Source organism: Centropristis striata, chromosome 15 (genome assembly GCF_030273125.1).
Source record: "Centropristis striata isolate RG_2023a ecotype Rhode Island chromosome 15, C.striata_1.0, whole genome shotgun sequence".
Lineage (NCBI taxonomy): Eukaryota > Metazoa > Chordata > Actinopteri > Perciformes > Serranidae > Centropristis > Centropristis striata.
Genome location: NC_081531.1, coordinates 14,809,050 through 14,824,050, shown reverse-complemented (window position 1 = coordinate 14,824,050; position 15,001 = coordinate 14,809,050). Strand labels below are relative to the sequence as shown.

The 15,001-nt window shown below is 40.8% G+C and overlaps 1 protein-coding gene across 3 annotated transcripts in view; it reads right to left on the bottom strand.

Annotated features, from left to right (window-relative positions):
- The window catches only part of mcama (melanoma cell adhesion molecule a), a 55,784-nt gene that overhangs the window by 6,799 nt on the left and 33,984 nt on the right, over nt 1-15,001 (bottom strand). For all 3 annotated transcript variants that reach the window (XR_009395738.1, XM_059352292.1, XM_059352293.1), the window contains exons 5-13: nt 7,222-7,352; nt 5,769-6,006; nt 5,587-5,657; nt 5,375-5,462; nt 4,048-4,227; nt 3,215-3,342; nt 1,691-1,838; nt 1,209-1,324; nt 763-904 (exon numbers count right to left, since the gene is read on the bottom strand). Coding sequence is in view for 2 of the 3 variants with exons in the window: in XM_059352292.1 (XP_059208275.1) it covers nt 763-904; nt 1,209-1,324; nt 1,691-1,838; nt 3,215-3,342; nt 4,048-4,227; nt 5,375-5,462; nt 5,587-5,657; nt 5,769-6,006; nt 7,222-7,352 (1,242 nt within the window). In the remaining variant the exon portion in view is untranslated. The remainder of the gene's footprint in view (nt 1-762; nt 905-1,208; nt 1,325-1,690; nt 1,839-3,214; nt 3,343-4,047; nt 4,228-5,374; nt 5,463-5,586; nt 5,658-5,768; nt 6,007-7,221; nt 7,353-15,001) is intronic.

Genomic DNA, 15,001 nt, shown 5'->3' with positions numbered 1-15,001 from the left:
GAAAAATGAGGCCACAATGAGTGAAATGTGACAGGAGCCTTGAAACTGCTTGTGGTTCAGAGGGTTAAGCAGAAATGCTGTTTTCTATTAACTAATACATTCCAGTCACTTTTTATTCAATGTTGAGCTACTGTCATATTGAACTTGACACTTCCTGCACAGATGCTTCACATTAAAAGCCCTCCAGTGGTTTGAGGATAGAGCTGGTATCCCCTTTCCTGGTCAGGTTTTAAAGGAAGAAAATCTAATAACTCTGTAAAACCACAATTCTTTATTTCAAGCTCTTTAAGATTGACATTATGGCACAAATCCAAAGTTCACCTGACTGACACTTGTACTAACCAGAAGCAGGTGCTTTAAATAAGAACTCACAGGCAATAAAAGTATCACATAAAGAGGCTGTTCATAACCAAGAAAAGGCCTGCATTAAAAAATATGGACACATATTTAAAATCGAGCCAGAACTAACAACAATAATTCAGAGTAAAACTCTGCAGAATAAAAACAGCAGCAGCTACCATTACATTAAGATCTATTTGTTTCATTTGGCCTTTACTGTATGTTCTACCACAAGAAAGCAACTATTAAAATATATATATATTCATACATACACACATTTTAAATAGATTATCCTTTCCTCAAAATGAAATAAACTCTTACCTAATGACACAAATTTAGTTTTGTGTTTAAGCAGAAGGCTCTAGAAAAAAACTGTCACTTTGCATCACAAGTAAATAGAAGATGGTGTAGGGGACGACAGACCTTGGACGATGATGTGAACGGAGCCGCTGGTGTGCAGGGCGGGCAGGGAGGGAACGGTCACTTCACATATGTACTCTCCTGATGTTTCATAGGTGGCGTCCTGCAGGTGCAATGTGTTTCCCTGACCAACCTGCTTCCCATCCTGCACACACACACACACAAGGACAATTAGTGCGCGCGCACACACACACACACACTTGATTAATTTCCATGTAATCTTGCACAGACATGCACATGATAACTGCTGATTTTTTTGTAAATGTGTCCAATACTTTGGTTTAAGTCCAAATATCTGCACAAGTTAAGACATTCCAGCTACTTTAGTTTGTTTTGACCATTTGTTTACAATTTGAGCCTTCAGCTAGTCTGCACATTCTTATCTTACTGTCTGCTGCTGTCAAGATTTTCAATCTAATCTTGCAAATTCTGCACTGATGTGTACATACCTTGTACCAGACAGTGGATGTTTTCAGGGAGGACAGAGCATTGCAGGTTGCAGTCAGATCTTCTCCTTTGAGCATGACCTCTGAGTCTTTAGGGACCACCACAGCTGGGTCCAAGTCTGAACACAACAAGTACGCACAAAACAGGACACAGAAAACACAATGTTGTTTGGAATTTATCAAATTAAGGTAGTAGTTCTTCTCTGCTTATTCCCTTTCTATTGCTATTGCTCTAAGGCTATTGCTCTTATGTCTCTGCAGTAGAAAGCTGGAGTCGGGATATGGTTAGCTTAGCTTAGCATTAAGACTCGGGGCAGGGGGAAACAGCATGCACTCTCAAAAGTAAAAAAAAAAAAAAACACCCGTAAAGCTCACTAATTAAGATCCTGCATCTCCTTTGTTGTTTCTGTCTCCAAGCCTGTTTGGAAGTTATAATATATGTGAGTTTGTTTTTGTGCTGTTCTGTATGTGTAATCGCTCCTCACAGTGCACAGTGAGCTGCATTTCTCCTTTGACGTCAGAGTTGTCTTCGGTGTCCACAGGGCGACACTGGTAGATGCCGCTGTCTTTCCGTGACACTCGTGGCAGCATCAACACATCAGCGTGATTGCTCTCCAACTCCATGTCTGGCTCCTGCAACAAATACTTTCATTTGTAATCAAAATCCATGCTGACATCATGTGAAAGTCATGACAGTAACGGTGGTACGTTCTTTGTTTTTGCATCAGATGTGTCTTAAGGGTGAGTGGTATAATACATTCTGTATTTCCAAGAGAAATGGAAATTAGCATCTGATTTGGAAGGATTTTCCTTTTATTTGACAACAAAAAGACTTGGGGGGCTTGATTCATCACCTGTTTTCCACCCACAAACTGGTGCATCATGTAATTTGGAGTCCTCTCAGTGGATAAAAATCTTGCTTTAGCTGCATGTTTACAAAATGACAGTTCCCCCAAACATGCATGAGTTCATGACTGTCACCTTTTCAGATGAAAAGCTGACGACAGCTGAAAGCTTATTGTCACATTGTTGACGTGGGTTAGAAATGTTCTTTTCGTAGTTTAAACCATCTGACCACTTTCCCTCTTGAGATCTGGGCAAAGCAGTTACAAAAGGCAGCCACAATTTACACTGGAGTCCATTAGCACGAGAAACACAAATGGGGTGATACAGATAGAATTTAAACAAATCCTAGATGTTTAACTGTAACATCGAAACCCACTTAGTTAAAAGTACAAATAAAAGCATACAAAACGTCTGTTAAATTGGTCATTGCATTGCCAAACTGTTTGGTATCACTGCTGTAAAACAAAGTTGAATTCAGAGATCTAACTTTCAGTTAGCAGGGACTATACATTTTCACTGTTTTTCACAAGATCTACTCCAGTGTCATAACTAAAAACCATTAACCCTGTTGTGAAGCAACTTAATCTTCAAGAAAAGAGGCTCTTTGTTCCAAAGTTGAACTTGACAGAAAACATGAGGAACTCGAAGAGTCCCTCCCTCAGTTTTTCAATTGCCAACCATTGTGTTTTCTAGTCTCTTGTTATTGTCTAACAGAGTCATCTTGTCTCAGCAATAAATATGAGTAAAATATTGTAACAATAAAAAAAAAAAAACGTTTTTCTTTTTCTGTCTTTCACAACAACAAATATGTGTTTACCTCATAAGTCAAAATTAACAACAACCACCAACGATGCCCGACTGCCCAGTTATGAAACGTTAAAGCAGCAGTCAGCTGAGTTCTTGAGTAGTTGACATACAATGGATGTGTGTCTGACATGGGAATGAGCCCTACCCATGAGCCCTGTCAGTGAGGCCTCCGGTCTCAGACCCCAGCCTGGATCTGCAGGGTCAGAGCTGACAGAGCCCTCACAGACCTTGCACACTCATGTCTACATGGGGGCCCTGTGAGCTCTGCATATCAAAAACATTCCCTACATGTCTCCTGCGTGTCACCCATTCTCTCTTGGGGACTTTTAGGGTGAGAAAATGCCTCCTATTCTTACTTGTTCTCTGTTGAAAATGAAGGGCGGCGGGGGGTTGCCATCACCCTGGCAACGGAGCTCCACAGTATCCCCCTCTTTGACCAAGCCCTGGGGCAACTCCTTCCACAGCTCCACCATGGTGGTGGGGTCTGGACACACACACACACACACACACACACAAAATCAAATTAAGCAGGCTCATTCAGCGAGCTGCTAAAGTCAGTTTACAAGGCCATTTCCATAATGCTGACAGCACAGACTGTGTTTGGCTCCGGCTGCCACAGTATCACCAATAAACTGTTTTAAACAATGGACCAATGGTCACATAATGTGTCTGTTAAAATGCATTATTGACAATTACAAGATGTAAAGGGGCATTCCAGCAATTTAATATCAAGACAGATAAAACAGAATGTCAACATCAGCTACCTGACTTCTCTAGTACCTCTAAAAGGGTTATTTTATTTTTTATTTTTAAGTCATTTGAGATAAATATAATGTCATATTTCAGAACTAAAAAAAGAAAACTTTGAAAGATTGATACAGAAACAGTGCAGCTTGTTTGTGCATTTTGTTTGTCATTGTTATGTTATGTTTTGAAAAATGAAAAGGGTACAACACCCACTTTACAGAGATCTGCAACCACAGATACAAGGTTGTTTGGAACATAAATCCTGAATGGTGACTGAACCTTTATGTCTCACAGCAGAGGGAACACTGGGCTGAACAAGTTTAGGTAGGTGGTCCCAAAGGTGGAAAAGCTTTGCAGCAATTATTTTAGCTTTACATTCTGGTACAATTACTGTCAACTGATATGACTCAAACTTCAATTACTGAAATGAGTGTTAACTCACAGTGAACAGTGATGTTGATGCTGTTGGACTCTGCTGTCCTGATGGCTCCTGGGACAAAGAAGCTGACTTCACAGGAGAAATGGGCGTCCTTGTCCTCCTTCACCACCTTGTACTCCATTGTGCTCTGGACGGAGTAGAAGCCACTGGACTCCAGGGCCACCAGGGTCAACACGTTTACGTCTGAGTATTCACAAGACAAAAGAGATAAGTAAAAAATAAAGCCTCAATAGCCAAAACTGATAGCACCTTAAAGCTATTTTCACACATTAGGGCCCTCGAGAAGAAAGTGCAGCTTTGTTGTATTCTTGACAGCGACTTGGACTGCATTGGTGCATTGATTTCGACAAAAGTGTGAAATGAACAAATGAAAGTAAAGGAATTCACTTGCAGCTCTGGGAAACACGCTTTTTAATGAACCATTCTGATGTTTAGCAGGTAATGTTAACCATTCCTATTTCCTATTTTTAGGTTTGTTTGTTAGCATACTAGCATTTGCTCATCAGCATGAAACTCAAAGTGAAGCCGAGGATGTAGGTAGTGGGTAGATTAAAAATATGTCATATCCACCATATGTGGATGAAAAACGCGCTATTGATTTTGGTACCAGTTTGATGCTTAAATGCTGAAAAAGCAATTGTACTAATTTTTGTTTCTCTTCCATCTGCTCGATTATGGCAAAAATCATAAATCACAAAAAATCGTGACTGAAAATAAAATTATATAAATTCCCCAGCATAACTGACAGAAGCCCACGATTAAATATCAGCCTGCATTTACATTTCTGCTGCCTGACATTATTGAAACAGAGCAGCTTATATTAGTAGTGCAAAAACAGCTGAGTTGTCACTTTTCTTTTCTCTCTTTTCACCTTTCTCTGCACCAGGTGTGTGAGTGTACAAAGCCTGCTCTAGGTGAAACATAAGGTCAAGGGAGAGGAGAGAAACTGACAGCAAAACGAGAGACACACCAGAGACGGAATGAAACACCTGGAGGACTGTGAACTCTGGCGGTCAGGAAGAACAAAACAGAAAGAGTTACAGATGTAACTAAGATTTTACTGTATGAATTATGTATTCTGAGTTGTACTGAATGAAGAATATTTATTATTAAATGTTTTGTTTTTTACTGTGGTAACAAATTGCATATTAAAATCATGGGATTTCACTGATAATGGTATTGTCCACTACATTTCAGGTATCATGACATGAGATTTCCCTGTTCTAGAGCTTCTATATGCTAAGATTTGAAATTAAAAGGCCTGGATTTAAACAAAAGGAAACTCTGCAGGGTTAAGAGACACAATGATCAATCGACTGTTTGCACTTACATCCTGTTGCAGGCATCAGTGGCATGCCGTTCCTGTACCAGGTGATGTTGGGTTTAGGGAAACCATTGCGAGCCTCACATGATGCAACCTGGATGGAGTCACATTGACAAATATTTAGACAAAAATTAATTTCAGTAACTATCAGGTGTATTCTTAACATGGTAAGATTCTTGTTATGGCTGATCTCAGTGTCTAAGCTGAACTGGACCCACCTTCGATGGCACATCGTTGGTCATGGATATTCCAGTAAGGACACCCTCGATCACAGGAGCATCTGGAGGAGCTGAATCGGGGGGGAAATCACTTCAGTCCTTTATATTTAACTACATCATGAAACAATCCTACAACTTCTGTCAAGCGATGTTTTGTTTGCTACTTTTGCAAGCGTCCTTACCGTACACTCTGAGGTGGGTCTTGCCCTCAGCGTTTCCAGCAGCCAGCCCGTTAACCTGGCAGAAGAATTCCCGCTCGTCGCTGAGCTGGACATCTTGGATGGTGAGTTGAGCTCCCTGGTGGTCTGAAGTCACATTGATGCGATCGCTGTAGATGGTGTTGTTGTCCGCCATCTGCAGCTTGTCGTCGCTGTAGAAGATCCGCATCCGTGAGCTGCCGCTGCCTGCCTCCATCTTCAGCTGCACACACAGTCAGGACACACTTTCAATCAGTGAGCTTTCGATTTGAATTATCTTAATCAAAAGCAAGATTGGCAATTCTATTTAAATTTGACCATAGGCTAGGAATGTTGATAATAAACCGTTTAACTGTAATAAGAATTTCTGCCAATTTATACTATCAGTTAAACACCTAAAAAAATATTTTTTAAAAGTTTGTTGCATGGTAACGTAAATGGGCTATACAGTCTATGATTGGTCGACAGACTCAACTCAAGGCATCATGGACTGCTAGTGGATGGCTAACAACTGTTTTCAATATGGAAAAAATGATAATCACAAAAGATATTCAGTGTCTGATTCATCATTATGGATTTATCATACAAAGTCTCTAAAAAAGACAGTTCAAAGCTGGATTACGGGATACGAATCAAAGCAGCTGCTAGAACAACACATTGGTTAGCTTCTGGACAAAAAAAGTTTATCTTCTCACATGCAGAAGATAAACATTAATAAATTGTGGCATATACAACATTTTTAACTTCTATAGTGTCCACATGATAGATTTGCGCACACAACTCCGATGGAAAAGCTCCGCTTCAGCAACATAGTACATGCTACGCAGTTTATTTTCACATTAGACATCACATTTATCTTTTACTTCCCTGATTGGACAACTACATGAAGCATTCCGCTTCCCAGGGAAAGGGCAAGTGTTCATTTTGAGTGTTGTTTTTTTTGCATCAAGTTTTTGTTTCAGCTTTCAGGCACGTTAACCCCTGTGTGTGAGGCTCTAATCTTCTCGGTTAAGGGTTTAAGATTTGGTTAACAAGGGTAATCTCTTAAGAAATAATTATACAAGTAGTATAATAGGTTAGTATCCCTACCTTAGTGTGGTATGTTCCCAAAAAGATTTACAATAATGAAACACTTGACACAGTCTAGCCAGTCTTTAAAAAATAATTTGAAAATGTAAATGGCAGTTGATAGGGCACAAAACCAATGATTCACAAATTAAGACTCAGTGGTCTAACAAGTCCTTGTAGCCAGCCTTTATCCTCCTATTTAATCTATTTTAAGGAAATAAAAAAGGTCTGATGCTACAACATGAAACTGAGCTCCCTGAACATGATTCAAATTATTGACTTTAAAGGGGCAGCCCTACTCTATACATGAGCAGTTGGATAGTTTCAGACAGGCAGTGTCAGTTTTCACAGTGGGTCCAGCTGTACTCACCACAAACCACTGGATCATGACAAAGCTGGGCCTGTCAGCGTCGGTGAAGCTGTACTGGCAGGGGATCTGAGCCGAGTCACCCAGGTACACCTCGACACCCTCATGCATAGTCACATTCACCGTGGCCCACGCTGAAAAACACACAGACACGCACATCAATCAACGTCATGCTTTCTGCAGCCACTGTGCAATGCTATTCACATTATTCATGAACCATTTAAAACAATAAAACCGCAGTGAAAATGGCATCTCACCATGAATGTGTTTTCCCTTACTGTGACTACATCTAATTCTAATTTTGACCTTGAACCCCAATGTAAGTCTGAAGTGCATTGTGTTTGGCAGACGCCTGACTCTCTTCGCAGGCCAACCTGGACTCAGTCTGCCATGTTAGCAGAACAAAGAAGAAAAGGCTTCTTGTCCACATGGCATAATTTTCATCTCTTCTGCCTGGCTGACTGTAACCACAAAACCACATCTTGGCCAGAAAACCAGTTCCCTAGGCATCATCGGGGGAATGCAGGCATGGGTAGGCCAGCCAGTTTGACACTGGGCTGTTGACTCAGACAGCCAAGTGCTTTTTCATCCATTTTGGACTTGGCTGTGGTTATATAGGGGCCAGCTCACAACAGTGACAAAGACGAACAAGATGGTACAAAAAGTCCATTTTCTCAGTTTAATCTGGTATGGAGCTGTCATGCAAGATGGTAATGGATACTTCCCCTCCCCTCCTCTGCTCATAACACTGTAACTGTCACAGTTTAATGTTCAGCTGATTGACTCTGTCAAGTGTTTGTTTGGACTTTTTTAGTGTTACCTCTTTTCCTAAACTTGCCTGCTTCTGCTTTAGCTTATTTTTCAAATATAATGGAACTAGAGTTTAACTCTCCTAGAAGGAAGATAGTTCCTACATGAAATTTCTCCCAACATGGTTTGTGGATTATCTCGAGTAACCAGGGTATGATTTCTAGGAACACCACAAGCCCAGTGCCATATAGTTCCAATGCATTTGAAACAAGTCATACATCTTTTCAGCCGATATCTCCAACACTCTGAAACTCACACCAAAACATTCAAGATGGAGAAATAGTGCAGCCAATAAGAAGAGTTTTGATTTAGGGGGCAACTACTTCGCCTATTGTTTTTCCAGTTGAATTTGGTTTATGGACACTAATGTAAACCACAAACTGTGCAGCTGTTTATGTAGAAAACATTGCAAATTTGGTGTTACCAGATAATAAAGAGCAAAAAAGGGGCATCCCACTAAACAGTTTTAAAAAATAAAGGAAAAACAATTAGCAAGGGCTGGGCTCACTGTCCTCATATGTGTTTTCAGCGTTGGTTGAAACAGACCAAGCATGAAAAGAGCTTTAAGAGTCCAGTTGCCACCCTGCTGCCCCCATTCAGCCGGCTGCTCCCCCGTCACTGCTCTGTCTCCCCCCGCCTCAGCACCAATCATTTTCACAACTCATTTTTTTCTTTCTGTCCCTCCCTCCTCTGCCTGGGCCTATGCTCAGCCAACCATTCCTTTAAGACAACGGGCACGCCATTGTTCCCCCACCTGGGTGGACCAGATCCTCCCCACACACACACACACACACACACACACACACACATGCATGCATACACACCCACCAGTCAGCCAAAAGATACTTTTCCATCCCTGAAGTAAAGGTTAAAAACAGTTCATCATGTACTGAACTTGTTGTTTACCGTGACAGAGATGATGTGAGACGGCTTTGAGACAAGAAGCAGATTATAGAGGCTGGAGAGCAAAATAATGTCACAGAAGTCAGTGTAAAAAATGTTGCGTCTCTTTGGGGCTGCGCTGCTAACTTTTCAGCTAATCCGATTAGCACTGGGGGGTTGCTGGGGATTTGGCTTCCAAAGCCAACCTGGGACCGGTCTTATCTGTTCCTGTTGTGACTTTATGCTGCATGGACTAAAGCACAAGCACACATGACCCATGATCTGTGGACCCTGACAACCAAAACCGTTCCCTGCGTGTGTGTGTGTGTATGTGTGCATATATTTATGGCTGTCTGCTGTCTGTGTCGGAGTGATACAGAGCTAATTCATTCAGAAAAAAAAAACAACACACACCACTCCAGAATGTTTGGACGTGTTGACAGGATCAGGCTTGTATTTGACAACAGGACCTCAAATGACTTGGTCTGTCGGAGAAATGAGCGACAGAAGGGGGCAGGTCGAGACGTTCCCTGTTCAACAACAGACACTAATTAATTTCAAATGAAGACTTACTTCTTCACAAAATGTTGCTGCGGCACTATCCATTATGCAACCATTATTATATCATTGTTCAAGTAACAGTAAAGCCTGATATCCACCGGGCACGTTACGGCCGCGGAACAGCTGCAAGCTGCCGTTGCTGATCGCTGCCACTCTACTCAATGAGAGCAACGTCCCAGCCGCGGCTCTCCGCTCCGCGAGCATTAGGTAGTTTTTCTATTTTCTCTGCGAGCCGTTGCTAAACGTCGTAAATTTAAACAGAGCAGATCGCACCAGACAGGAGGTCCAACTCAGAATCAACGTAATACACTCCTTTCAAAATAAAACACAATACGCAGCCTAAAACTACTTCACATCAACATGTTATGACCGAGGCACCAGATCAGCAATTAATCAATCAAAGGGTCTCAGAGGATCGGCAACATCGACGACAAGAGACTGATTGTCGAAGTGGAACATCATACAATTATTTATGACAGAACACATTGTTTGGATAGATCAACAGATCTTCCACGTCAGAGAAGCAAAGTAAGCTGTTGGTTTTTGTTGTTGTTTACTTTATACACACAGTTTATCACGGGATCTTGCGGTCTCCCGCATGTTCAGGATTATCGCGTGTTCTTGTTATCTCACATGTATATGGCTGGCTCGCTATGCTGCCGCTCCGCAGCCCTAACGCGCCCGGTGTGAATTGACGCTGGGCAGAAGACGGAGAAAACCGCGGCAAAGCCGTTCTGTGGCCGTAACGCACCCGGTGGAAATCCCCAGTCACATGGATTAAATAAAACCATAAATAAAACCAACCATTGAAATTATTGTTAGATTTCAAATGTCCAATAGTCCTTCAACTAATCAAAAGCTTCCGTCAGGAAAAATCTAAGCTTAGAATAGTGATATTTTAGTAAAATGATATTATTTTACATTACTTAAAAAATAAAGCTTTTGCAACAACCAGATTCAGGAAAAAACAAAACAAATTCTACGCTCCTCAGAACAAATAGGGAACAATAAGTGACTCAGCAGAAATCAACAGTTGCGTAACAAACATTCAGTGAAACTTGGACTGAACTGTAGGCTGTTTACACAGGGCAGAAAGAGGGCAAAAGTGGTTGTAAAATTGTTTTGTTTTTTTAATTAAATTTTTACTTTTTGCAAAGTAAATCATCAAAGAAATTCAACTTGCATTTTTGCTTTTTTAATGATTTGTGGCATTTTAACCGGAGGAGAATTCTCCCTTTCTAGCCATGACTGTTCTGTTTCAATAGAGGTTCAAGACTTCTGTATTGCATTGAAAAACGAGGCCACAGTGAGTAAAATGTGAAAAGGAGCAAAAAAAAAAAAAACGCCCTAAAACTGCTGGGGGTTCAGAGGGTTAATGCTAGCTTTTGAATGTGCTCAATTCTTCTCCTTTCCTAAATCCGTCTCTCCTTTGTGATCCAGATATCAGTGCTGCCATCGTGCCAGTAGACACAGCAGTGCTGGGAATCGTTCAAAACTAGTGCCAATTTATTATATGTTTTGGTGCCAATACCAAAATGATTTCAGTACCTTGCATAAAGCAATATAGATGCCTCTTCTGCAGAACCCCGTTGTTCATTTAAAGCAAAACTTTTCTGAATGTTGATGTCTGAACACAAGCAGCTGTACAAGAACTTTGAATAAAAACGTAAACTGGCAAAGATGATTTAAATCACTTTAGTGACTAAAGACATGCAACGTCAACGTTGAGTACTTGATACTTCTAGTCATGCTAGACATGGCTCTGGATAATATATCAGTCAGTCCACTACAGACTGTCATTTCTAAAAGACCATTAGCTGGATTGTCGTGAATTTCCATAAAAGCATCCATGTTCCCAAAAGGACGAAGCATACTGATTTTAGTTATCTCCTGACGTCCTCTCGAACCACTATCTGGTCATGTTTCACTTATCCTGTCCAATATCTACAACTGGTTGGATTGACTGATTTTTGTGTACAGACGCTCATTGTTCTGAGATGAGGTAACCTCATGACTGTGATGATCTCCTGACATTTGTGGTTTTGAGTGAAATGTCTAACAACCACAAAAATGGAACGGCAAGAAATTTGGTTCATGTCCTGCAGGATAAAATGTATCAGGCCACGTCTTGTGCAACAGATGCTGACTTTTTTTGTCACAAAACAAAAAAATCCTTCCCCACTTCTGTTCTTCTGTCTCATTCAACCTCCCCTCCTTCTTCAACAACATCATCAGGGTTTTGGGTAAAAGAAAAAGAAAGACTGACCAAACACAATTCAGCCTTTCTCAAGATTAAGACCACATATCCCATAAATACCAATGCTACCACAGAGAAGCCAAGATGATGCTGCAGCGCTACTTTTATGCAAAAAAAAAGCTCCATTCAAGCATTTCAGCTGGTCTCACCTCTGCCACAAATGTTTTCTTGGTAATGATCTCATGTGTTTAGAGTATTACTGCATCTTAATAAGCTTTAAAATAAATAATCTATGCTGTTATGTAGCACTCTAACCTCGCTAAAATGTTTATAGAGCAAGCACACCATGTTAGAGGCGATACAGACAGAATTAGGAGACTTAAGGGGGACAACAAATTGGTTTCCTGTCCTTCCATTCAATGCAAATAGAGACAGACTCTCACAATACAAACCAGGCAATAACACACATAATGAGAGGGATACTTCCAGGACAGCCTTTGCATACAGTCGCTCATTATCTGCCTAACGCAGAGACAATACCCACGGACGCCAACTACAGTGGTCACCATTATTGGCTTTCCCATTTGATTAAGGCTGTCAGCTTAAGTCTGCAGTAGATCTGCAGCTCCACCACTGATAAGAGTTCAAATCACCTCTGACACAACAAACCCGCCTCATTTACTCACTAATCCTTCACATGCCTGGTGGGCCATGAAATACAACTGAATGTTTCTGAGAAGTCCTACAATAAGATATCTGCAAACCCTAAAAAGTCCAATATACGTCAGGCTGATTTTTGGAAAGAAGAGAATATATAATATAGAAATTAAACCCCCCAGTATCAAGGTGGAATACTATGATTAGTGTCACCAATTCAGTAACCAGTCACAATGTTTCTGAGTTATGTCTTTGAATAATGACCAGAAAATGACAATTATGAAGTCATACTGAAGCTGATCTTGACCTTTCAGAAAAATATGTCATCATTTCATCCTTTTAGACATTTGTGAAAAATGATGATATACTTAGTGTACAACTTCTTCAATTATGGCCACAAATGTGTTTCATGATCAGTGACCTTGCGTTTAAATACAAAAATCTATCATCCTCAAGTCAAAGTGCACATTTGTACCAAATTTGAAGAAATTCCCTTGTGAGATATTTGAATTCATAAAAATGGGACATATGCATGTAGAGACGGAGAGTTGTATGGATGGACAACTTGAAAATATGATGATTCAAGTGAATGCTGTCTGGGGTTTGAATATTAAAAGACACACCATATTCTGCATATGTAATGTCATAAATTTTATTCCACATGATACATTCTGGGAGAGAAAACTAGTCAAGAGGAAATATAAAGAGGATCAGTGGTTCAGACTTTTTCAGGACGTCTGAATAAAAGTTGTGTGTGGACACTGAGGGTCCCTCGGAGAGTGGAGGGTGTAAAAAGCTAGCATGTAAGTGTGGATGACAGGGAGGAGGATTTCTCAATACACAACTGCGGTGTGGTGTCGAACACCTGGGGGATACTGTGTACTGCCTGACATCAAAGAGCATGCACACACACACACGCACACACACACACACAGGAGATGAGAGCTCCTTGTCCTTGTCTGTGCTTTCAGAGGCAGCATCTGGCACAAATCTCCCAGCAGCCTGTTCCCTAAGTGACAGTCAGTAGCAGTGAAAGGTCCAGGATTTATTCTTTCACATATAGAGATAAGGAAGTGCTGCAAATCTCCTCAAAGGCACCACTTTATGCATCAGTGATCCCCCTTTTAATGCAGCAGAGCATATCACAGCTCCAGGTCAGGGCCCTTCATGATCACTGTCAAAGTGGACTCACTCAGGGTAAGACTATGAGAAATGTGTGGCGCTGATACTGCCCTTTTATTCACACATCTTTAGCTTTGTGTAGGGCTACACAATTAATCAAACTTTTATCAAAATTTCAACATGCCCAAGAGGCTAGACTGATAGGTACCAGTGTTTTGCAAGGCATAAGTAAGTCTCAAGTCTTTGTACACAAATGCCAGTCTTAAACTTTAAGTTTCTTGTCTTAGTAAGTCATATTGCGCTTTTCACCAAATGTAATAGTCTTAACAAAATTTACCAAAAAAAAGCATGACTGCCTTTTTAGTTGTATATTTGTCAAAACAAGTTCCAGTGAACATAATTATAAAAAACAGTGCTGACATTGCACTTGCAGACAACTTCACATCGTCTTTGAATTTAATGTGTCAACAAAACGTGATCTATGTTTCTGAGCCCACGCTGAATTAAAGAAATCTGTTGAGACTGAAAAGCTTGCCTGCATACCCGCATCATGGGAATGTTTCTCTACTGATTTTATGGGTTTTACTACATCTTCGAACCTCCAACAAACAGTGCGCCAACACTTGGTTTTTAAAGAATTGCTAATCATCCCCGCTGGTTAGCAACTTTCTCAGCAGCTGCATTAATTTTTCATCATCACACCCGATGGGTGAGACTTCATTAAAGGAGCAACATGAATGTTTTATTTATGCTTGTATCTGATGTTCAGCAGTGAGTGTGGCTTGTTCCTCTGCATCCACTACCCATCAATAGACCCCCTCCAGAGCTGTTGGGCTCTTGCATGCAGGTTGCTCCGCTGCCACAGGATGACTAATTAAAGGTCAACAGGCTAAACACTGTGTCTACATCAAGGGGGGTTTCCTTTAGCTATCAGCAGAACAAAAACTAATTTGGAGACTGAGCCTGTATTAAAACATTTTCCTAAATACTCATTAAGCAGTCGTGTTGCTTAGTTCATTGCTAGGAACCCGACCCCACAGCTAACAACATGGAAATAAAACACAGATTTAGTATCTAGTCATTCCGCTTACCAAAAACAGACCCAGTCCAAGTATAAAAACTGTGGATTAATCGTTATCTAGTACCGGATAGTGGCTGAATATAGTCAGTCACTGAAAAACTACTGCTGGAAATGTGAGCAACTGCAGTCCAACAGTCCAGAAAGACCCCTGACCACAATGCTACAGTTCTGGAGAAAACACTGGTTACATTTCTTTATGGTTTCTGTTTCAAACATGCATATCAATTCAAGGACACATTATTGGATGTCCTTTCTTTTCCTAAATGGATTGGTATGCTTGGACAAAACGCTGACCACAAGTATGGATCACATCCTGTCCTATCAACAACCACATCACGTCACAACAAATATCTGCAGCTTTTGAACCATTTCCATTGATTAATCTAACATTCAACAACATGTGGAGTGATCCTACTTCACTCAAGGTGGACAAAATGACATTTTGCAGCAGACAGAATCTGGAAACAGCAGTG